General features: G+C 44.5%; 2 protein-coding genes across 2 annotated transcripts; one reads left to right on the forward strand and one right to left on the reverse strand.

Moving 5' to 3' along the window:
• The first annotated feature begins 2,898 nt into the window (after nt 1-2,898).
• On the forward strand, nt 2,899-4,653 carry LOC125546601 (uncharacterized). The gene is made up of 2 exons (XM_087516578.1): nt 2,899-4,226; nt 4,632-4,653. Exons 1-2 carry the CDS (start codon nt 2,899-2,901, stop codon nt 4,651-4,653), a joined length of 1,350 nt encoding a protein of 449 aa, XP_087372704.1.
• Nucleotides 4,654-6,630: 1,977 nt separating this feature from the next.
• On the reverse strand, nt 6,631-18,014 carry LOC147978348 (uncharacterized). Its single transcript, XM_087514718.1, has 5 exons — nt 17,038-18,014; nt 8,838-8,880; nt 7,776-7,916; nt 6,765-6,909; nt 6,631-6,710 (listed from the first exon to the last, which is right to left on the reverse strand). Exons 1-5 carry the CDS (start codon nt 18,012-18,014, stop codon nt 6,631-6,633), a joined length of 1,386 nt encoding a protein of 461 aa, XP_087370844.1.
• Nucleotides 18,015-24,193: the final 6,179 nt, after the last annotated feature.

Here is a 24,193-nt window from a genome sequence, read left to right on the forward strand (position 1 = left end):
TCTCTTGTAGAAAGATAATTTGTTCATAAATATTTTTTAAATAAATAAATGAATATACATATCTATGTATAAGTTCAAAATTGGACGAAAATAAAACAAAATATGCATGTATGCATAACTTTCTTTCATGCAGCACTGGAGTATGAGCTGCATGCATGCGTCCTCTTTTTCTTGATTATAAAATACCTTTTAGGCCTACTACTACATACATTTGCATGCATGCATCGGTTACTACATGTGGGTGGTGGAGTGGCTCTCATTGTGTAGATCCAACGGCTATAATGGACTGATCTAGTATATCTAACGGCAAAATTAATTTGGGTGACGTGGCTTAAGGAGAAGCGAGAGAATTCCTAATAGTGGGGGCTAGCTATTTAGATATAATATAATAATAGATAACTTCAATCTATGGAGTCTTCACTATTTGCTTCACATAACCATTGTAGCCATAATAAGAAAGTCCATCATGGAGTATATATAACCTCGTTTTTCTATAATTCTACAACTCTATGTACCCCTAATAAGATGTCCTTCTATATTAGATGCTGAGTTAATGAAATTTGTTCCCTAAGGTATATGCGGTAGGATGAACCCAAATATCTCCTTTTCCTTCAAATAAATTATCCTCGAAAATATCTGTTTCAAGTAAACATTTTATCGTAGGCATGTTTCAACTGCTAACCAAGCCCGGTCACCATCGCATGTTTAGTGCGTGGATTTTGCCAGTGCACAATATTGACATAATTGACATGTGTGAGCCATCTTTAATCTACGAGATGGCCAAATGGAAAAGGTTGTTTGAAATTGAACAAGATTCTCAGTATAGTTGTGCAAGGTAGGGGGAGAAAACACATAGATTGGAGGACAGTGGGAGGAAGGAAGCAAATTGTCACGTGGTGGCTGAGAAGATGGAGGAGAGGAAGGCGGTAATGAGATGCATTTGTCTACAACATGACGAATATGAAGTATCATCCCATGTAGATAGTCAATGACCCCACCACACAACATTTCTCTTTCTAGACATTTGTTAGCCATTGGCAACGCATGGGCATTGAACTCAGATTCATTTACTTCTGCACTTACCCATGGTTTGATGGATCAAGAAATTTAGTGACATTAATTGCAATGAGGAATATCATATATCCATAAACATCAGATGTTTCTTTCCAGTAGAACATGATCATGATGAACGAGTGAGATTTTTAAAATGCCTATGGCAACACACGGGTATTCTACTAGTCTTCAGTTTTGCAAACTTGTATGGCGCCGCAGTTTCGTTGGGCGCTAAAAGCATTTCTAACCGATCCCCTATATCTATTTAGTGGAGTAAATTTGGCTTTTTACCCCACTAAGTTTGACCTAGCCGATCCTCTATACAGCTTAGTGGAGTAATTTTTTTACTTCAAACCTAAAAATCTGATTATATTTACTCCATCTCTACGTGGCCGAGTAAAATCGGAGCCTCTTCTCCCTGCCTCCTCTTCACCCCTCACACCGCTGCCGCCAGGCCCCGCTCCACCGCCCCTCCGATGGCCGGACGTGGTGGCCACCGGTCCCCGCCGCCGATCCGCAGCATATATCCGCGCCACCACGCGTGCTGGTCGTCCTCCGCGAGCTCTTGATCAAGCCACCGTCGCCGGTCGCCCGATCTGCCCGCCGCCGCGCCACTACGCCTGTTCGATGACTTCCCAGTCCTTCCTCCGGCCCGGCCGCCGACGAGGACCTACCTTGGGGGTCTGGCAGTGGCACTAGGGGACGTGGGTGGTCGAAATCACGGATCGGGAGACCCACACCCGGCAGTGGCTCGGGACCATCCACACGGGCGAGCTCGTGGCATGGAGTAGGACCACTGGCAGGTCCGCTTCCACGGCTCAGCGGCTTGGCTCAATTTGCCCCCAGGCACACGTCCAGTCCAACTCGTCCTGCCGGAGCCGGGGGTGCTGAGCTCGGCTATGGTGCGGGAGGACCGCGGGGCGAAGAAGCGCCTCGAGGCCGAGGCCGCCTCGAGGCCTACATGGAAGAGCTCCGCCGGGAGCACCCGAAGCTCGTGGAGGCAAAGCGGATGATCTTTGCCGACGCCGGCGGCAAGGTTATTGTTATCTCCGACGACGAGGTCCAAGGCAGCGCAGGCGGTGGCGTGGAGGGCGGCGAGGTGGGCAGCGAGGATGAGGAGATCGACATCGACGAGTGGAGGAGTGTCGTCCCCGACGACCCCGACGACGGCACCGGCCCGGACCCAGCTTGCGGCACACCGTTCCTGACCAGGAAGGATTGGCTATGACCTCCACTTCGACCAAAACTAGTTTAGTTGCTTAGTTTAGTTTAATTTTTTTATGTTCGGTTATGCAAAACTATCTATTTTTATGTTTAAATGCATGCTACTTTCGGTTCAAATTGAAGATGCCCTTATGCCTTTGCTGTTGCTATTATGTTGTATTTATTTTAGTTGGACTTTTGAAGTGTGGTTGTGTGCATCTTAAATGTACAGCCGTCGGGTGTTGCTTATTTGTTTTGTATATGCTTCGATGCTACATATTGAGTTAATAAAAGTGTTATTTTATTAAAAAAAAAAAAGAAGCTAGCCGGCATGCAGGCATGCGTGTACATATGGGAGCACTTGTAAGCTATTCCGGGGAGAGACACACACGAGAGCTCAGAACCGGTGATTGTCTCGTGTACGCTGGACACGATAACCATCGTGGTTGCTGGTTAAGTCCAACAGTACATTCCTAGTTCTTAACGTTTGTTTTCGTAAGTTGCAAATTCCATACTGATTTTGGTTCGGTCTCTTCTCCTCATAAAATAGACTTCCTCCACGCATCAGGCGGAGAGGCACACGAGAAACCCAGCTAAACCTCCCTACGTCTTGATCAATCCCAACGATCCGCCCGCCGATCCATGGCCATGGCTCGATCCGACCAGGTTGCTGGCTGGATGATGCTGGACCGCTTCATCTACCACAGGGGCGAGGAGGGCGACTGCGACGGCTGGTGCTTCCCGGACGAATCCACGGCGCCCCTGAGGGCCACCTCGTCCACCTCCCTCGGCCAGCCCTTCGACGTCGCCATCCTCCACGCCGAGCCCCCCGCAGTCTCCCGCCTCTACCTGCGGTGGCCCGGCGACACCAAACGAAGGGGCGCCGAGCTGGCTGCCGCACATCGCGACCTCCTCCTCTTCCGGCTCGTCTACTTTGGCCTCCACCTCACGTTTGACAACTTCGTTTGTGTGGCATCCTCAGATCCTGTGCCGCACATCGAGTTCAAACGCCTTCCGCTTTGCACCATACCAATGGTCTTGCCTCCGTTTTTCAAGGAAGACACGGAGGCAATCACTACACGTCGACACTTTTTGCCCAACACTCTGGGGCTCGTTCGTGGATCATCCCCTGGCCATGAAGATGAGTTTGTCGTCGCACAGCTGGCTAGTATCACTAAGATACCAGGCCCAGACGACATGATGGAAGCTGAAGTGTGCATGATCCGCTCTCGTGTATCAGCTACGGATGATGATGGCACATGGGAGCTTCATAAGATACCCATCCAGCACAAGGAGCATCAATACTGGAGACTCGTTGATTGGTCGACTAGCGCTGTCACCACGTTCAACAACCGTATTTGCTGGATTTCCTACTACACAGGAGGTATTCTATTTTATGATGTATTTGCAGAAACGCCTACCATCTCTTATCTAGGGTTACTTACCCATCACCGTCCTGGATACCGAGAAAGAGGTTTCCTTGAGGTGAACCGCAGCATATGTGTCACTGGTGGGGGTGATCTTCTCAAGTATACTTCTGTTGTTCGCACCGATGGTCGGCTCTGTGGCCCACTTGAACCTCGCCAGGGTTATAAAATTATCACTGATGTTTTGAAGGCAACGGAGAGTGTTGACATGGAGTGGGACCGGGATACGTTTGTGACAGCTTATGAATTCTGGCGTCACAACACCTCTGAACGTCTCCCGCGCGATGCTGTCCCCAAGTACCCTCTTGTCAGCATGGACGACCCTAGTATTATACACTTTTTGCTGTCTGAGGAAAGAGAGAAGATTAACAAGGTTTCGGTTGTTACCATGGATATGGTTACCAACAAAATGATTTCAGTTGTTCCATATATTAATGGAGAGGAAGACCTCGATGGCGAAGATGCCGACATGGTCAGAGAAAAATCACACCTTCTCAAGTCCTTCCTTACATCGGAGTTCCCCAAGTTTCTGAATCTCACAAGGTATTGATCTGTGCACTGGATTTATTTTTAACTGTTAAAACATTTTAGATACAAGTCAGTGATGGTGTAGCCTTTGTAAAGTTTAGTTTGAATCAGCCCCATATGACACGATATCTCTAGCGCTATATATTTCATTTATAGTGTAATCTCTTGTCATGCCACTTTTTGAAGTTATCAGTACAATTGCAGCCTAGAGCTTGTTGAGGCCTATCTCCTTGGAGAACATACTTGTTTGAAATTTCAGTTCTTCTCCGAAGCTAAAGCTATGCTAACTTAGTTGCCTTATTCAGAAATTCGTAAGGACCAATATATGTTCAGGTCCAAATCCAGTGTTAAATATTCTGTACAATTAGCATTTGGTGACTAAAGTTGTTTTCTTTAAGGGATCGTTGAAACATCCAGAAGCTTGAGGATTCTGTGCAATTAGGTGTCAATTCCATGGTTCGATTGCTATACTATGTTCTGCTGTAGAGAATGGAGTGGCGAGGTGTTAATCCATCTGATGATCACATGGACTTTGTGAGGAGATGGTCTGGAGTTTGCTGAAGTTTGGACTTTGTGTGTGTTCTCTACTTGCTGTGTCAATCTAGTTAGTTTTGCAAACTTAAATGGTGCCCCGGTTTCGTTGCGCGCTAAGAGATACGAACTTCTGTAGTTTGATCAACTTAATAATAGTGTCTTGAACTTCTATTTCTAAGTATCAATACCGAAAACAATAATGAAGCATCTCAACCCCCTGATCGGGAGCCCGCAATGTTTATATAGATTGTAAACATGAAGTACAAGGCAGTCCGTTGTTGTAACCGGACAGAATACAAGAGAGAGAGGAGATCGGGATAAATGGAGTTGTAATAGGACAGGAGATCTATCCCTAGATATTCAGGTGTGAGGCGCAAGACAGGAACCCTTGACGCCTCCACATTAACATGTTTAACACCCTCCCTTAATCTGAACTGCGCAAGTTTAGATTACGCTTAAACTCCTCAAACGGCCTTGTAGCCAGTGCCTTTGTAAACCCATCAGCAACTTGATCCTTCGAGTGAACAAATCGAATGTCTAATTCCTTGTTGGCAACTCTTTCCCTCACAAAGTGATAATCAATTTCAATGTGTTTAGTACGTGCATGAAACACAGGATTAGCTGACAAGTATGTCGCACCAAGATTATCACACCAAAGACAAGGTGTCCGAATGTTATATATGCCAAGTTCCTTAAGCATAGACTTCACCCAAATAATTTCTGCTGTTGCATTGGCAAGTGCTTTGTATTCTGCTTCAGTACTAGATCTGGAAATTGTGGGCTGTTTCTTTGCACACCAAGAAATCAAGTTGGGACCAAAGAACACTGCAAAGCCACCAGTTGATCTTCTGTCATCCAAGCAACCTGCCCAGTCAGAATCAGAGAAGGCACTAACAAGAGTGGATGGTGACTTACTGAAGGTTATACCAACACTTAGAGTGTTTTTCACATATCTCAGTATACGTTTGGCTGCCGTCCAATGAGCAGTGGTTGGTGCATGAAGATACTGCCAAACCTTGTTTACTGCAAAGGAGATATCAGGCCTGGTGAGAGTCAAGTACTGAAGCGCACCCACCAGACTTCTGTATTTGGTGCCATCCTCTTGATTCAAGAGTTCTCCTTCAACAAGTGTGAGTTTCTCTGAACTAGACAAAGGTGTTGGGGAAGGTTTGCAACCCTGCAACCCAGCTCTCCTCAAAAGATCTGTAGCATACTTTTCCTGAGAAAGATGAAGACCACCTTCTTTGTTTCTCTTGACCTTAATGCCAAGGAAAAAATGCAAGTCACCAAGATCCTTAAGAGCAAATTCTGAGTTCAAATCTGACAAGAGGGCTGTCACTGCTTCATTAGATGAGCTTGTGACAATAATATCATCAACATAGATAAGCACAAAAACTGAAGTGTTTGACTTATTGTAAATAAACAGTGATGTGTCAGATTTTGAAGGAGTGAAACCAAGTTGTTGCAGTTTTGTACTCAACCTAGAGTACCATGCTCTGGGGGCTTGCTTCAGTCCATAGAGTGATCTGTCAAGCCTGCATATGTGAGACGGTTTGTTTTTGTCCTCAAACCCAGGAGGTTGCTTCATGTACACTTTCTCTTCCAGAACACCATGAAGAAACGCATTCTGCACGTCTAGTTGTCTAAGACTCCATCCTCTAGACACAACAATGGATAGAACAAGACGAATGGTAGCAGCCTTAACAACAGGACTGAAAGTATCTTCATAATCTATGCCATACCTCTGTTTAAAACCTTTTGCAACAAGCCTGGCTTTATAATGATCAATCGTGCCATCAGACCTTCTTTTGATTCTGAACACCCATTTGCAGTCAATCACATTTTTACCTTGCCGTGAGGGAACTAAATGCCACGTGTTATTCTTCTAAAGAGCATGATATTCATCCTCCATAGCCTTTTTCCAACTAGGATCAGCAAGAGCTTCCTTATATGCGCGACGTTCTCCTGTGGAAGCAGCCAAACCAAATTTAACTTTATAATTTGTAGGTTGAATCACACCTGCACGGAGACGTGTACGAGGTGGTGTAGCAACAGCATGCATTGGCGCTGAAGATCCAGATGCACCAGCATCAGCAGAATCGGCAATCTCCCCCTGGATCGAGGCTGACGATCCCGAGGAACCAGGCACAGGATCTTCTGCGGCCTGCGGAACCAGAGGAGAAGACGGGATGGCCACAGAGGATCCAGGCGGGGCAGAATCCAGCTGGGAGCGCGCGCCCGGTGCGGTTGCCGCGGATGGGACCCGCCTGGTGTAGACCCGAGGTTCAGCCGAGAACCTGGTTGGTTGGTGGAGCGCGTCCGCGGGGTCAGACCCAGGCGCAGACCGATGCGGGCTGGCACGGGATTGCACTACAAGAAATATGTCAACTTATGACCACCACTATTGGTCACTGAAAGGTCACAAATTTCCATTTATGACCTTTTTGTGACCAAAAACATAAGGTCAAAAGCTGGGCGTCGTAGACTGACTATAGCGACCTTTCTTCTGGAATGGTCGCAAACATTTATGACCAAAATACGTCTACTGTGGCGTTTTGGTCACTAGCAACCTCCCCAGGCCACGTAGGCATCCAGCGTGGCAATCTGACGTGGCACAAGATTCAGCCCGGTCCAATTCGATTTTCTACATGGGCCGAGCCCATTAATTCAGCCCATTTATTGTTTTTTTCTTGCAATTTGGGTAAGCTACACGGGCCAGGCCCTATAATTCGGCCTTTTTATTTCTGGGTTGTGGCCCTTTTTTCCTTTTTCAAATGGGTCCCAATTGTCAGGTTCTGATAAGCAGGTCCCAAATGTCCGATTCTGGTTTGTGGAACTTTGTTGTCATGGCCATGTTCCTCATATTTCAATATGCCAATAATTAAACAACCAGTATTTAAATCAAAATAGACAGAAAACAGGTGTAACAAGCCGATTCTAATATACAAATGCGATCAATCTGTTACATCAACAAGAAGCAACAATCTATTACATCAACAAGAAGCAACAATCTATTACATCAACACATACAAATGCGATCACAGTATAACAAACTCTACAGGTGTCTTTTGACAGCTTCAAGTGGCCCTTCATGGCGGCAGGAAGATGGTTCCTATCACCCTTCATGGGCATCAGAGTGATGCAGCTGAACGTGGCAGGGAAAAGGATTACCTGCAAAAGCCAAATTTATACAAGATATCAGCCTTTCAGTCATGCAGAATATCAGAGACACATGCTTCATCACTACATGGCATGGAAACGTAAAATGCATTTTTTTTACAAAGGGCTTACAATTGCAAATTTACTATCCACAAAATTAAATTAGAAAAACAAATAAAACAGTGAGGTGGAAAAGATGCCAGCCTTAGCGTTTCTACTTCCTACAACTGACCGAGACCATGCTGTTTCAACCTTTTGTAGAACACACTGTTCTCTAACAGTATATATTGAGCATGCTACAGCAGAAGCTTGAATTTATGGTTTCTATACTTCTACATTATACATCCTCAGTAATATAGACCAGTTTGTTAAACTTCAGAGGTTGAGATCAAGGTCTGTCAACTAAATCATATATATGCATTAAAAAACAAGGCCATATGGACCAATGCATCATAATTATCAGTTTAAACATCAGCAAAGGAATTAAGTAAACTATTGTGCTGGATCACTATCATTATTGTTCCATAGAGTTTATGTGTACATTGTCCACTAATTCATGAGGATTGATGCAATGGATGCTGGCTTGGCAACCATAGTAGTTTAGGCACAACAGTGTAAACCCACACAAATGCTACTAATTCCATCATATCAAGGACCATTTTATCAGGTCCATGTGTATACTACTCACTACAAGAAGCAACATGACAGCAGTATCACCATGATCATCAAAAAAGGAACAGCTTTTCCTCTGCTCAAGCCAGCCTCAAACAACACCATAGCAATCAAATTTTCAAATAATGAACCAAGACATGTCCAGAACAATCCAAAGTTTGTTGTGCACGTGAGATGAGATGAGATGAGATGACATGAGCTCACCACACCAAGTCATGTGGTTGGAGGAGTAGGGAGCAGCCATGAGGCCTCGTCATCCACCTGCAGGAGCAGCAACAACTCGTCCAAATCAGATCTAAGCAACCTGCACAAAAAACAAAACAAATCAAACCAAAGGCAGGAATCACAATGAGACAGGAGAAGGGATTCTATCCCAAGATAGCAACCCGAAAAACAAAAAACATGATTAGGGAGCTGGTACATAAGAAAGGAATTCATGCATGAATGACATATACAACTTAAAAATCAGGATATGAAATATTATTAGAATTGCATATTAGATGGCTGCAAGATAACTGTTGCTTCATATAAAGTAACTAGAATTAGCACCCAACAGCTAGATAGCATATGGTGCAGAAACTAGTTTCAACTAAATGGGTCGTCCAAATTGGAGGGTAACTCACTTCATTATCCAGAACATTATCCAAAAATATAGGAGTGTTGTGCATATCGAGATAAAATCCAAGACCAAGACACTTGGAGAAAGCAACTGATGTAGTAACAAGCTTTGATTGTGTGAAATGCAACAGGTTTGCATAATATGAAGTTTACCAATTATTCCATAAAACAAGGAAAAATACATGTTGATGTTTCAAGTGCAGAAGAACATAAACTGGTACATATATTGGCCCAGAGAACACTGCTCATCCAAGATGAGAACAGAACATATCTAAGCAAACTAGCAACAATGCACTGTACACGTGTTTGTAGATTAATACAAAAAAAGTATCACAGCCAATAATCCATTCCAGTGCAGTGCACTCTTAATCACCCCTAGTATAATTAGCTAAACTGTGCACATAGTTGTGTTTATATTATGAGCAAGTGTTGGTTCCAACTCAAGCACAAATGTACGCAGAACTGGAGGCATGCCTTAAGAATCCCAACATTTTAACTACATCACCATTCGCCTCAAAACAGAAAAAGCACACGAAACCCCCCACCACACAGCAATCTTAACGTCTTTAGGCATCAACCAAATTACAGACCAGTTAATTTTTAGGCCAGCAACCAAATTTTCTTCATCCAAATTCATGACATAGAGCAGAGTTGTGTAACAGCTAGCTAACCAGTGGAACTCATGTAGTATTGTTTCTGTTCATTCAGTTAACAATGGCAGAGTAATTTTAGGCAACCTTGAGTACGAAATGACATTGTCTCTTAAAATTTATCTAATACCAGTTAACATATGCATGCAACTGTAAACATGACCACGCAGAGCTACTAAACAGGCATGGCATGGGAGAGGCAACGCCAGTTGGTGTGGTCGTCGATGACGAGGCCGGCGGCGGCCGTTGGCGTCGATAGTAGTCAACCCGACATCCTGGTGCTCGAGTGACGACGGATCTGGGAGGGAGAACGGACGGGGTGAGTAAGAGAGCGGAGATTTGGGATTATCCAAATGAGGAGAAGTGGAGGGACTCACCTGAACCGGTGGAGCAAGTGACAAAACTGAACCGGTGGTGCTCCTCCTAGGCCGCCATGGATGATCTGATGCCCGCGAGATCTTCTCCATGGCCGGCCCCTTCCTTCACAAAACCAGATCGGGTCTCTTCACGAACATGCAAGAAAATGGGCGCATGCATCAGATTTAGGGAGGGGGGAGGGGGCGAGATGCAGGAGAAGAGAAGGGGAGGAGCAGGGATGCGTACCACTGCCTTGCTCGATCTGGGCCGCGTAGAAGCACGCGTAGGTCATCTCCCGACGCTCGAGCCTGCCCTCCGTCAAGGACCGGGTCAAAGAAGCCCTTGACGACGACGGCGCTGCCGGATCTAGGAGGGAGCGCCGTCGATGCTGGCCTAGGGCCACGGGGAAGCGAAGGATCGGCGGGAAGGAGGAGGCGGTTCAGGCGGGGGAAGGCGGGGAACGAGCGCATCGACGTCGGGAAGGAGGAGGAGGGGCGGGTGAGCTGCTGCGGGTGGCCTAATGGGGGATGACCACCGGGCGTCGAGGGAACGGAGCAGGGGAGGGGGTGGATCTGGCCGCCGCCATGGCCATGGCCGTGCCATGCGGCTAGGTCTAGGTCATGAGCGAGGGGGGAGCACGGATCCGACCGCAGCCGTGGGAGAGAAGGGAAGGTGAGGGGTTGACGGCGGCCGGGGTTGGGGGAGAGGAAGGAGGATGGTGGCGGCGGCGGCTGGGTGGTTGGCGATCGAGAGATTGAGAAGGAGCGAGAGGGTTGGGGGGTGGCGGCTGTGGGACGATAAGTGAGAGTGGATCGGGGGAGAGGTGGGGATCCATAAGTTAGGGTTTGGGTGAGAGGGTAAGGGGGCGAGGGCTGCCGTTGGATCCAGAAGCATCCAACGGTGGTTGACGCATGATCGGTGTGATATACCTATGGACCAATCAGAGCGCACCAAATAATTTGAAGATTTTTTGACCATATAAATTGGTCATGATTGATTACATACAAATTTTTCATTCCATTTTTCAATGCTCAAAATGAGTTTTTTGGTGAAAGACATATAAAATAGTTGTTTAAATGATGTCATATTTTGCACAAGTTTACATCTTAGATTGGCAAACAACATTGACAAAGGGATTTTTCATTTTCTATGCACAGAAAATTCAATTTCCATTTTCCGAGTGCCCGAAATGAGTTTTTTTGTGAAGGACCTACCATATATTTGTTGAAAAATTGGACCGAATCATTTTTATAAAATACTAGGCCATATTTAATGCACAATTGACAAAATGGTTGGGTGTAAAAAGTTTTGATCCACCTCTCATGAAAAAGACAAATTTCCGCCGATTCAGCTAGAAGCGGGTCAAATTTGAACTGCAGCTGCCTCATAGTTTGCTATTTATTTTTTACAAAAAATCATTTCTAGGTACATAAGTATCTATTTAATCAAAGAAACACCAAAAGTTTTCCAAGATTCAACCACTAGCTAGGAACGGTCAAGCCCGCCGTTTTGACCGCATTTTGAAACGGGCATAAAAAATTAAAAAAAAACAAAAAAATTGGGAAACCTTCGCATTGTGTCATCATATGTGGCCAAGTTCCTAGGAAAAATAACAAACTTGTAATACGGCAATTATTTTAAAAAAGTGTTCTCAGAAACGAGCTATCACATGTGAAGATCAATGGCTTTCAAGCCAAAATGATCAATCTTATGGCCACATTCATGGCATAGTTTGTTCAAATGATCTCATATTGTGCACAAGGGTGCATATTGGAATGGCAAACAATGTTGCCTAAGGAAGTTTTCATTTTCGTTGGACGAAAAAACCATTTTCCATTTTTCGAGTGCCCGAAAGGAGGTTTTTTTGTGAAGGAACTACCAAATAATTGTTGCAAAATTGGACCGAATCATTTTTATAAAATACTAGGCCATATTTAATGCACAATTGACAAAATGGTTGGGTGTAAAAATTTTTGATCCACCTCTCGTGAAAACGGCAAATTTCCGCCGATTCAGTTGGAAGCGGGTCAAATTTGAACTGCAGCTGCCTCATAGTTTGCTATTTATTTTTTTCAAAAATCATTTCTAGGTACATAAGTATCTATTTAATCAGAGAAACACCAAAAAATTCCAAGATTCAACCACTAGCTAGGAACGGTCATTCCCGCCGTTTTGACCGCATTTTGAAACGGGTATAAAAAATTCAAAAAAAATCAAAAATTGGGAAACCTTCGCATTATGTCATCATATGGGGCCAAGTTCCTAGGAAAAATAACAAACTTGTAATACGGCAATTATTTTAAAAAAGTGTTCTCAGAAACGAGCTATCATGTGTGGAAATCAATGGCTTTCAAGCCAAATGATCAATCTTATGGCCACATTCATGGCATAGTTTGTTCAAATGATCTCATATTGTGCACAAGGGTGCATATTGGAATGGCAAACAATGTTGCCTAAGGAAGTTTTCATTTTCGTTGGACGAAAAAACCATTTTCCATTTTTCGAGTGCCCGAAAGGAGGTTTTTTTGTGAAGGAACTACCAAATAATTGTTGCAAAATTGGACCGAATCATTTTTATAAAATACTAGGCCATATTTAATGCACAATTGACAAAATGGTTGGGTGTAAAAATTTTTGATCCACCTCTCGTGAAAAAGGCAAATTTCCGCCGATTCAGTTGGAAGCGGGTCAAATTTGAACTGCAGCTGCCTCATAGTTTGCTATTTATTTTTTTCAAAAATCATTTCTAGGTACATAAGTATCTATTTAATCACAGAAACACCAAAAAAATTCCAAGATATGAACCACTAGCTAGGAACGGTCATTCCCGCCGTTTTGACTGCATTTTGAAACGGGTATAAAAAATTCAAAAAAATCAAAAAATTGGGAAACCTTCGCATTGTGTCATCATATGTGGCCAAGTTCCTAGGAAAAATAACAAACTTGTAATACAGCAATTATTTTAAAAAAGTGTTCTCAGAAACGAGCTATCATGTGTGGAGATCAATGGCTTTCAAGCCAAATGATCAATCTTATGGCCACATTCATGGCATAGTTTGTTTAAATGATCTCATATTGTGCACAAGGGTGCATATTGGAATGGCAAACAATGTTGCCTAAGGAAGTTTTCATTTTCGTTGGACGAAAAAACCATTTTCCATTTTTTGAGTGCCCGAAAGGAGGTTTTTTTGTGAAGGAACTACCAAATAATTGTTGTAAAATTGGACCGAATCATTTTTATAAAATACTAGGCCATATTTAATGCACAATTGACAAAATGGTTGGGTGTAAAAAATTTTGATCCACCTCTCGTGAAAAAGACAAATTTTCGCCGATTCAGTTGGAAGCGGGTCAAATTTGAACTGCAGCTGCCTCATAGTTTGCTATGTATTTTTTCCAAAAATCATTTCTAGTTACATAAGGACTTATTTAATCATAAATACATGGTTTGGTGGCGATACGTCGAGGTTTGGGCGGTGGCCAAGGGCCTCAACTCTAGAGCGCGTAAACTCGCATGCCCGTCGCGTGGTCACCGCGTGACCGTAATGTTGCCATGTGTTCTGGGCGGCTTAGGCATGTCTAGTGGGTTGGGCACTCCCCAGGTTGGTGCTAGGAAGAAAATTACAACATAAGATACTCACGAGAAGACCGATCGATGCTCAAACATGAATTAGCAGCCAAGTGTTTGATTAGCGGTACGGGAAATGCACATGGCCAATGGGCGTGAGTTTTGGCTGAGGATGATCGTCTACTAAGGAGAATGTCTTCACAAATTTTTAGCTCAAAAGGAGGATCCTAGGTGGTACTTGCTTTGCAAAGTACCACGCTGGACAAAAATATGAATGTTGAAGCTGGGCTCAAAATAATGAATGGATTGACCTGAAATTTTGTGGAGGATGGTTATTTGGGCATAGGAAAGCATTGTAGAAAATTGATACCATTTGGACATGCCAAAGTAGTACTTCCTTCACAATGCTCTTCTATGGACAAAAACTTGGGAAAACTAGTGAGAGAGATTGGATGAATGAAATGAGCTCAAAATTGGTGTAGGTAAGTTACTTAGGTATGGTAACGCGCTGGTCAATTTTCAGATCATTTGGGTAAGCCTAGCTAGTACTTACTTCACAAAGCTTCTCTCGAGGTAGAAACTTTGGAAATTTCCCGAGAAAGATTTACTAGGAAAATTGAGCTGAATATTATCATGTGGCAATGATTTGGGTATGGAAGAGTGCCCGAAAAGTTTGAGGGTAATAGGAGGGGTCTATATAACACTTGCTTTGCAACATGCCAATTTGGCCATAAAATATAAATTGAACCTGGGCTCACATAGATGATTTTACTGAGCTGCAATTTGGAGGAGGGTGATAATTTGGGCATATGAAGAAACTGTATAAATTTCATGTCATTTAGAGATATAAAAAAGGTACTTCCTTCACAATGCTTCTAGGTGGACAAAAACTTTGGAAATTTGCCGAGGAAGATTTGCTAGGCAAATGGAGCTGAATTTTGTCATGCGGTAATGATTTGGATAGGAAAGAGTGCCCAAAAATTCGTAGGGAAATCAAGAATATATAAATAGCACTTCCTTCATAAAGTGTTGTTGTGAACATAATAGGAAAATGAATATTGTTGAATTAGTTTTGAACTAGGCAAGGAAGGATTTTTACATATTTGATGAAGATATGACCCAAAGAATTTATGAGATTTTTTTGGGAATTTTGGGAATGATAGAAATATAGGTTGCTTCACAACCTAGGGCAAAAACTGCCACATGGACATGACACATAGGCAAAACTGATGAGATGGCGCCTAGTCATCACAACCCACCACAATCTACAAGGTTATGACCATCTATATTGGTCATTAACAACTAGAAATAAGGCAGCGGACTAGCACTGTTTGCTTTGTGACCATTTCGTGTAAGGAAATTACGACCTTTCTGACCAAAATGGTCGCAATGGTTTAGGGTTTGAATCCCCCTGAACAGCTTTTGACCAATTGGTCTAAAATGGTCATAAATTTATGACCAATTCTTCAAGGGTCACTGACAGAAGGTCATAAGTTGACATATTTCTTGTAGTGTTGGCGCGGAGCAGGCGCAGGCGCAGGATGTGACGAAGGAGCGGATCCCGGCGCAGATCCTGTCGGCCCTGGCACGACTGGAAACTCAGATCCCGAAGACGATTGCAGCGGCTCCATCACGATAGCTACAGGGCGCAACGGAGCACTATTTTCAGCAGAAATTGCACCGTTTTGGACCCCGTTTTCAGCACATGCTCCACCTGTAGCAGCAGACTCAGATGACAGATTAGAAGAATTAGTCAAATTTAAGTCAATACAATCATCGAGTTCCACAGGAGTAATGCCGGAAAGATGAGATGGGAGGAGAAGTATTTCCTTTCGAAGGAGAGCTCCGGCATTCGGATGAAGTTTGGCAAACGGGAATTGAGTTTCATCAAACACAACATCACGGGAGATGTACACACGACCGGTGGGCACATCAAGACACTTGACACCTTTATGTTGTGCACTATAACCAATAAAGACGCACTGTTGAGATCGAAACATAAGTTTCCGAGAGTTGTAGGGACGAAGGTTGGGCCAACAGGCACACCCAAAAACACGAAGTGTATTATAATCTGGTGTGACGTGAAGAAGACGTTCAGTGGGGGTTTCATTGGCAATAGTGCGACTAGGCCACATATTGATAAGATGTACTGCCGTGAGAAACACTTCGTCCCAAAATTTTAAAGGCATAGAGGCGGAAGCTAGGAGGGCAAGACCTACTTCAACAATGTGTCGATGTTTCCGTTCAGCGGAGCCGTTTTGTTGATGAGCATGCGGGCAGGACACGTGATGAGAAATTCCTATCTTTTGAAAAAAAGAATTAAGCTTCTCATATTCACCACCCCAGTCTGATTGCACGGCAAGGATTTTGCGATCAAACTTTTGTTCAACAAGTGCTTGAAAGTTATGAAAAACTTGGAAGACGTCAGAACGTTTTTTAAGAAGATATATCCAGGTGTATTTGCTATAATCATCAATGAAACTCACATAGTAAGAGTGTCTACCAACGGAGGTGGGTGCCGGACCCCAAACATCAGAGAAAATAAGTTGCAATGGCTGAGTAGACACACTAGTAGAAATAGGATAGGGCAACTGATGACTTTTTGCTCTTTGACAAGAATCACAAATAGTTTCTAAATTTCGCTCACCAACAACTGGGAGTTTATTTTTACTAAAGAATTTGATGAACACTAGCAAACGAGGGATGACCTAAAAGACTGTGCCACCTTTCAGCAGAAAGCTTGATGGCACCATAGACTTGTTTGTTGAACTGACAATATTGAGGAAGCAGCGCATAGAGTCCTTGCACACATGTACCCCTATGGAGAACTCTCTTCGTGACCTGATCCTTGATCAAAAATAAGAACGGGTGAAACTCAAGAAATACATTATTATCAAGAGCAATACGATGGACGGAAAGAATAGTTTTGGAAGCACTGGGTACATGCAAGATATCTTTCAGAACTAGATTTTTATGTGGAGTTTCGATAATTGATTGACCAATATGACTAATCTTCATACCTGCACCGTTTGCTGCGGTGTAAATTTGATCGTGGCCGCGGTACTTTTCTTGCATCGTCACCTTGTCGAGTTCTCCGGTGATGCGATTTGTTGCACCCGTGTCTAACTACCAATTGGTATCGACATCATACGATGCATCAGCTACAGCAGCAACTTTTTTCTTTTGGGATGCGTCATCAGCATAACGCCAATCACAATCTTTGGCGATATGGTTAGTTTTTTTGCAAATTTGACAACGACCTTCATACCCTTCATACCCCTGAAAGTTGTTGCGCCCTCTGTTGTTGCGTCGAGGAGGGTAGCCGCCGTTGTTGTTTCCCTGGTGATAATGGCCACCGCCACCACCACCACCATAGTGGCTGCTGCCACCATTGTTGCTGTTGTAGCCGCTAGGATTGTAGCCAGAATTGTTGTAGCCGCCGCCGTTGTGGCCGCCGCCGCCGTTGTTGTAGCTACCGCCACTGCCACCTAGACGAGATCCGCCACCACCACCACCCTTCTGCTGACCACGGGAGCCTTTGTTGGGTCCCTGGCGGCCACGAGAAGCAATGTTGGCGGAGGACTTGAAGTTGCCAGCGCCTGTCCCATGGAACATCTCGACGCGCTGGTCGAAATTGGCTACCATGGCGAAGAGGTTCTCGACGGTGACTGGATCAGTACGTGTGTCCAAGGCGGAGATGATGGGCTGATACTCCATGTCAAGCCCCGCGAGGATGAACGACACCAACTCGTCCTCCCCGATCGGTTTTCCTGCTGCCGCAAGCTCATCAGAGAGAGCACGCATGTGCCCGAAGTAGGTTGCCGCCAGCTGGTTGCCCTTCTGGGCGTTGGTGAGGGAGGCCCGTAAGTTGTTGACGCGGGAGAGCGATACAGCGGAGAACATGTTGCTCAGGGCCGTCCAAATCGCATGTGATGTTTCCATCGATGCAACCTGAACCAGCACCTCCTTGGAGAGATTGCGAAGGATATATGCGACGATCTGTTGATCTTGAATTAACCAGGGGGCATAGGCAGGGTTGGTGATCACCTGATCCTTGTCGTCCTTGTCCTTGGTGGTGATGATCTTGGGAGGTTCTGCCGTGGTTTTGTCGATGTAGCCATACAGGCCGGCGCCCATTATCTGGGATCGCACCTGGGCTTGCCAGAGGACATAGTTCGTCCGGGTGAGCGGCTCGGAGACGTTGTAGTTGAGGCCGGAGGAGACCGGAGCGGCAGAGGTTGACATGGCAGCGAGATGGGTTTTGGGAGATCGATGAGGAGAGGCTAGACGTGGTGGAAGAAACCTGCTCTGTATACCATGAAAACAATAATGAAGCGTCTCAACCCCCTGATCGGGAGCCCGCAATGTTTATATAGATTGTAAACGTGAAGTACAAGGCAGTCCGTTGTTGTAACCGGACAGAATACAAGAGAGAGAGAGAGGAGATCGGGATAAAGGGAGTTGTAATAGGACAGGAGATCTATCCCTAGATATTCAGGTGTGAGGCGCAAGACAGGAACCCTTGACGCCTCCACATTAACATGTTTAACAAATACTTCCCTGAGTTCTTAAATCTCATTAGGTGTTGATTTAAGGTCATCTTAATTACAATCCCAGTTATTATTAGGAAGCAAACCAAGTTTCATCATCCTGGACGGTCCTCACGCCACTGTCATGTCCTATTACATCATTTCCTTCAAAACTGGCTTTGAACAAATCATGGGGCTGTTTGAAGCATATACACGTACGACACTGTCTCTTATCTGCATTACTGATATCAAGGGTTGTCCATAGGCCGGAATCTGGGTCGTCCCACCGCCATGGGGATCCGCGTGATGTATATATTGATCGAGGAGAGACCCATCTCTCGATAGGTTACACAAGTTAGTTTTTTATTTTTTTGCGGGTGCGATTACACAAGTTGGTAGCTAGGCTAACCGAAGAGATATTACAGGAGGGAGAGAGATAGAGATTGAAAGATAAACATCTAACTTAAAACTAGAAGATCTCCCTCTAACTACTCCTGGTACAAGCTTGGCGCACCAAGGCTGATCTAGTCAAAAACGTAAAATGGACCAACACTAATCCTGGCCAGCTAAATTAAAACAAGAAAAAACACACTAGGGGCGCAAGGCAGACAACATTAATTTACCGCCTACATATATGAGGAGCTAACAGCGACCAAAAGCATCGATGTACTTGAAAGTACATGAAGTAAAATAGTCATTTAATACGTTAACATAGTACTAGCAGTAGAACAAAAGGATTTGTCTTCTTGCCTGAAGACACAAACACGAACAACAAATCGAAGTAGGCACAAAACATTTCCAAGCAACTTGCCCCAGACCTAGAGATCTGACCAATATTCAACTTGTGATTTTTATGAAGGCGCTAGCCCCATACCTTTCAGTGACTACCAATTGAGCAGTTTGCGAAGTCACTTGCCTTCACAAGAAGAAGGCACGAGGCTCCTCCCTACACTAGAAAATAAACATGAAATGAAAAGAATGCGTCCGTCTACCTCCTATCCCTTAAAAATCGGAAATGTTAAAGCCCACACGTGTGGGCGTTCACCACCCCGACCACACGCAAGCATCACCGTTGGCAGGTGTGTGCACGAATCTTGGAACAAACCAGGTGGTTTTTTGTGCCACGTAGGATGAGGCGCGTGTGCGGTGTGCGAGTAGGTTCGCCCGCACGTTGGTTGCCACCCCGCGGTCAGCGGTTGCCATCTGAGTCGTGCGGTGGAACTGCAATGCGCCCGCACGCCACGCTTCGACTGCGGTTGATGTCGCACGCCTCTGCTGAAGGAAATATACCCTAGAGGCAATAATAAAGTTATTATTTATTTCCTTATAATCATGATAAATGTTTATTATTCATGCTAGAATTGTATTAACCGGAAACATAATACATGTGTGAATACATAGACAAACAAAGTGTCACTAGTATGCCTCTACTTGACTAGCTCGTTAATCAAAGATGGTTATGTTTCCTGACCATGAACAATGAGTTGTTATTTGATTAATGAGGTCACATCATTAGTTGAATGATCTGATTGACATGACCCATTTCATTAGCCTAGCACCCGATCGTTTAGTATGTTGCTATTGCTTTCTTCATGACTTATACATGTTCCTATGACTATGAGATTATGCAACTCCCGTTTACCGGAGGAACACTTTGGATGCTACCAAACGTCACAACGTAACTGGGTGATTATAAAGGAGCATTACAGGTGTCTCCAAAGGTAGATGTTGGGTTGGCGTATTTCGAGATTAGGATTTGTCACTCCGATTGTCGGAGAGGTATCTCTGGGCCCTCTCGGTAATACACATCACATAAGCCTTGCAAGCATGACAACTAATATGTTAGTTGTGAGATGATGTATTACGGAACGAGTAAAGAGACTTGCCGGTAACGAGATTGAACTAGGTATTGGATACCGACGATCGAATCTCAGACAAGTAACATACCGATGACAAAGGGAACAACGTATGTTGTTATGCGGTCTGACCGATAAAGATCTTCGTAGAATATGTAGGAGCCAATATGGGCATCCAGGTCCCGCTATTGGTTATTGACGGGAGACGTGTCTCGGTCATGTCTACATTGTTCTCGAACCCGTAGGGTCCGCACGCTTAAGGTTACGATGACAGTTACATTATGAGTTTATGCATTTTGATGTACAGAAGGTTGTTCGGAGTCCCGGATGTGATCACAGACATGACGAGGAGTCTCGAAATGGTCGAGACGTAAATATTGATATATTGGAAGCCTATGTTTGGACATCGGAAGTGTTCCGGGTGAAATCGGGATTTTACCGGGTTACCGGGAGGTTACCGGAACCCCTCGGGAGCCATATGGGCCTTCATGGGCCTTAGTGGAAAGGAGAAAAGGGCAGCCCAAGGGGGCTGCGCACCTCCCCCCTCCCCTAGTCCTATTAGGACTAGGAGAGGTGGCCGGCCACCCTTCTCCCCCTTTCCCCCTTGGGAATCCTAGTTGGAATAGGATTGGGGGAGGGGGGGAGTCCTACTCCCGGAAGGAGTAGGACTCCTCCTGCGCCCTCTCCCTGGCCGGCGCCCCCTCCCCCCTTGGCTCCTTTATATACTGAGGTAGAGGAACCCTAGAACACACAAGTTGATCCACGTGATCTATTCCTTAGCCGTGTGCGGTGCCCCCTGCCACCATATACCTCGATAATACTGTAGCGGAGTTTAGGCGAAGCCCTGCTGCTGTAGTTCATCAAGATCGTCACCACGCCGTCGTGCTGACGAAACTCTACCCCGACACTTTGCTGGATCGGAGTCCGAGGATCGTCATCGAGCTGAACGTGTGCTCGAACTCGGAGGTGCCGTAGTTTCGGTGCTTGATCGGTTGGATCGTGAAGACGTACAACTACTTCCTCTACATCGTGTCATCGCTTCCGCAGTCGGTCTGCGTTGGGTACGTAGACAACACTCTCCCCCTCGTTGCTATGCATCACATGATCTTGCATGTGCGTAGGAAATTTTTTGAAATTACTACGAAACCCAACAGTGGCATCCGAGCCTAGGTTATTTATGTTGATGTTATATGCACGAGTAGAACACAAGTGAGTTGTGGACGATACAAGTCATACTGCCTACCAGCATGTCATACTTTGGTTCAGCGGTATTGTTGGACGAGACAACCCGGACCAACCTTACGCGTACGCTTACGCGAGACCGGTTCCCTCGACGTGCTTTGCACATAGATGGCTTGCGGGCGACTGTCTCTCCAACTTTAGTTGAACCAAGTATGGCTATGCCCGGTCCTTGCGAAGGTTAAAACGGAGTCTATTTGACAAACTATCGTTGTGGTTTTGATGCGTAGGTGAGATTGGTTCTTACTTAAGCCCGTAGCAGCCACGTAAAACTTGCAACAACAAAGTAGAGGACGTCTAACTTGTTTTTGCAGGGCATGTTGTGATGTGATATGGTCAAGGCATGATGCTGAATTTTATTGTATGAGATGATCATGTTTTGTAACCGAGTTATCGGCAACTGGCAGGAGCCATATGGTTGTCGCTTTATTGTATGCAATGCAATCGCGATGTAATGCTTTACTTTATTACTAAACGGTAGTGATAGTCGTGGAAGCATAAGATTGGCGAGACGACAACGATGCTACGATGGAGATCAAGGTGTCGCGCCGGTGACGATGGTGATCATGACGGTGCTTCGGAGATGAAGATCACAAGCACAAGATGATGATGGCCATATCATATCACTTATATTGATTGCATGTGATGTTTATCTTTTTATGCATCTTATCTTGCTTTGATTGACGGTAGCATTATAAGATGATCTCTCACTAAATTATCAAGAAGTGTTCTCCCTGAGTATGCACCGTTGCCAAAGTTCGTCGTGCCCAGACACCACGTGATGATCGGGTGTGATAAGCTCTACGTCCATCTACAACGGGTGCAAGCCAGTTTTGCACACGCAGAATACTCAGGTTAAACTTGACGAGCCTAGCATATGCAGATATGGCCTCGGAACACGGAGACCGAAAGGTCGAGCGTGAATCATATAGTAGATATGATCAACATAAACGATGTTCACCATTGAAAGCTACTCCATCTCACGTGATGATCGGTTATGGTTTAGTTGATTTGGATCACGTAATCACTTAGAAGATTAGAGGGATGTCTATCTAAGTGGGAGTTCTTAAGTAATATGATTAATTGAACTTAAATTTATCATGAACTTAGTACCTGATAGTATCTTGCTTGTTTATGTTGATTGTAGATAGATGGCTCGTGCTGTTGTTCCGTTGAATTTTAATGCGTTCCTTGAGAAAGCAAAGTTGAAAGATGATGGTAGCAATTACATGGACTGGGTCCGTAACTTGAGGATTATCCTCATTGCTGCACAGAAGAATTACGTCCTGGAAGCACCGCTGGGTGCCAGGCCTGCTGCTAGAGCAACACCAGATTTTATGAACGTCTGGCAGAGCAAAGCTGATGACTACTCGATAGTTCAGTGTGCCATGCTTTACGGCTTAGAATCGGGACTTCAACGACGTTTTGAACGTCATGGAGCATATGATATGTTCCAGGAGTTGAAGTTAATATTTCAAGCAAATGCCCGAATTGAGAGATATGAAGTCTCCAATAAGTTCTATAGCTGCAAGATGGAGGAGAACAGTTCTGTCAGTGAGCATATACTCAAAATGTCTGGGTATAATAATCACTTGATTCAATTGGGAGTTAATCTTCCGGATGATTGCGTCATTGACAGAATTCTCCAATCACTGCCACCAAGCTACAAGAGCTTCGTGATGAACTATAATATGCAAGGGATGAACAAGACTATTCCCGAGCTCTTCGCAATGCTGAAAGCTGCGGAGGTAGAAATCAAAAAGGAGCATCAAGTGTCGATGGTTAACAAAGCCACTAGTTTCAAGAAAAGGGGCAAATGGAAGAAGAAGGGGAACTTCAAAAAGAACGGCAAGCAAGTTGCTGCTCAGGAGAAGAAACCCAAGTCTGGACCTAAGCCTGAAACTGAGTGCTTCTACTGCAAGCAGACTGGTCACTGGAAGCGGAACTGCCCCAAGTATTTGGCGGATAAGAAGGATGGCAAGGTGAACAAAGGTATATGTGATATACATGTTATTGATGTGTACCTTACTAGAGCTCGCAGTAGCACCTGGGTATTTGATACTGGTTCTGTTGCTAATATTTGCAACTCGAAACAGGGACTACGGAATAAGCGGGCACTGGCAAAGGACGAGGTGACGATGCGCGTGGGAAACGGTTCCAAAGTCAATGTGATCACGGTCGGCACGCTACCTCTACATCTACCTTCGGGATTAATATTAGACCTAAATAATTGTTATTTGGTGCCAGCGTTGAGCATGAACATTATATCTGGATCCTGTTTAATGCAAGACGGTTATTCATTTAAATCAGAGAATAATGGTTGTTCTATTTATATGAGTAATATCTTTTATGGTCATGCACCCTTGAAGAGTGGTCTATTCTTATTGAATCTCGATAGTAGTAATACACATATTCATAATGTTGAAGCCAAAAGATGCAGGGTTGATAATGAAAGTGCAACTTATTTGCGGCACTGTCGTTTAGGTCATATCGGTATAAAGCGCATGAAGAAACTCCATACTGATGGACTTTTGGAACCACTTGATTATGAATCACTTGGTACTTACGAACCGTGCCTCATGGGCAAGATGACTAAAACACCGTTCTCCGGTACTATGGAGAGAGCAACAGATTTGTTGGAAATCATACATACCGATGTATGTGGTCCGATGAATATTGAGGCTCGTGACGGATATCGTTATTTTCTCACCTTCACAGATGATTTAAGCAGATATGGGTATATCTACTTAATGAAACATAAATCTGAAACATTTGAAAAGTTCAAAGAATTTCAGAGTGA

The sequence above is a fragment of the Triticum urartu genome, chromosome 3A (assembly GCF_056163025.1).
Source record: "Triticum urartu cultivar PI428250 chromosome 3A, HENAU_Tu73, whole genome shotgun sequence".
In the NCBI taxonomy this organism is placed as follows: Eukaryota; Viridiplantae; Streptophyta; class Magnoliopsida; order Poales; family Poaceae; genus Triticum; species Triticum urartu.

Bases quoted from the DNA above. Each gene is read 5' to 3' on its own strand.
- LOC125546601 (XM_087516578.1), top strand. From the start codon at position 2,899: ATGGCCATGGCTCGATCCGACCAGGTTGCTGGCTGGATGATGCTGGAC. The intron at 4,227-4,631 runs GTATTGATCTGT...AACATCCAGAAG, and splicing joins AAGTTTCTGAATCTCACAAG to CTTGAGGATTCTGTGCAATT.
- LOC147978348 (XM_087514718.1), bottom strand. From the start codon at position 18,014: ATGTCAACCTCTGCCGCTCCGGTCTCCTCCGGCCTCAACTACAACGTC. The intron at 8,881-17,037 runs GTATGAAGGTCG...TTTTTTGTGCAG, and splicing joins AACTTTCAGGGGTATGAAGG to GTTGCTTAGATCTGATTTGG. The intron at 6,711-6,764 runs GTGTGATTCAAC...CTGCTTCCACAG, and splicing joins TCGTACACGTCTCCGTGCAG to GAGAACGTCGCGCATATAAG.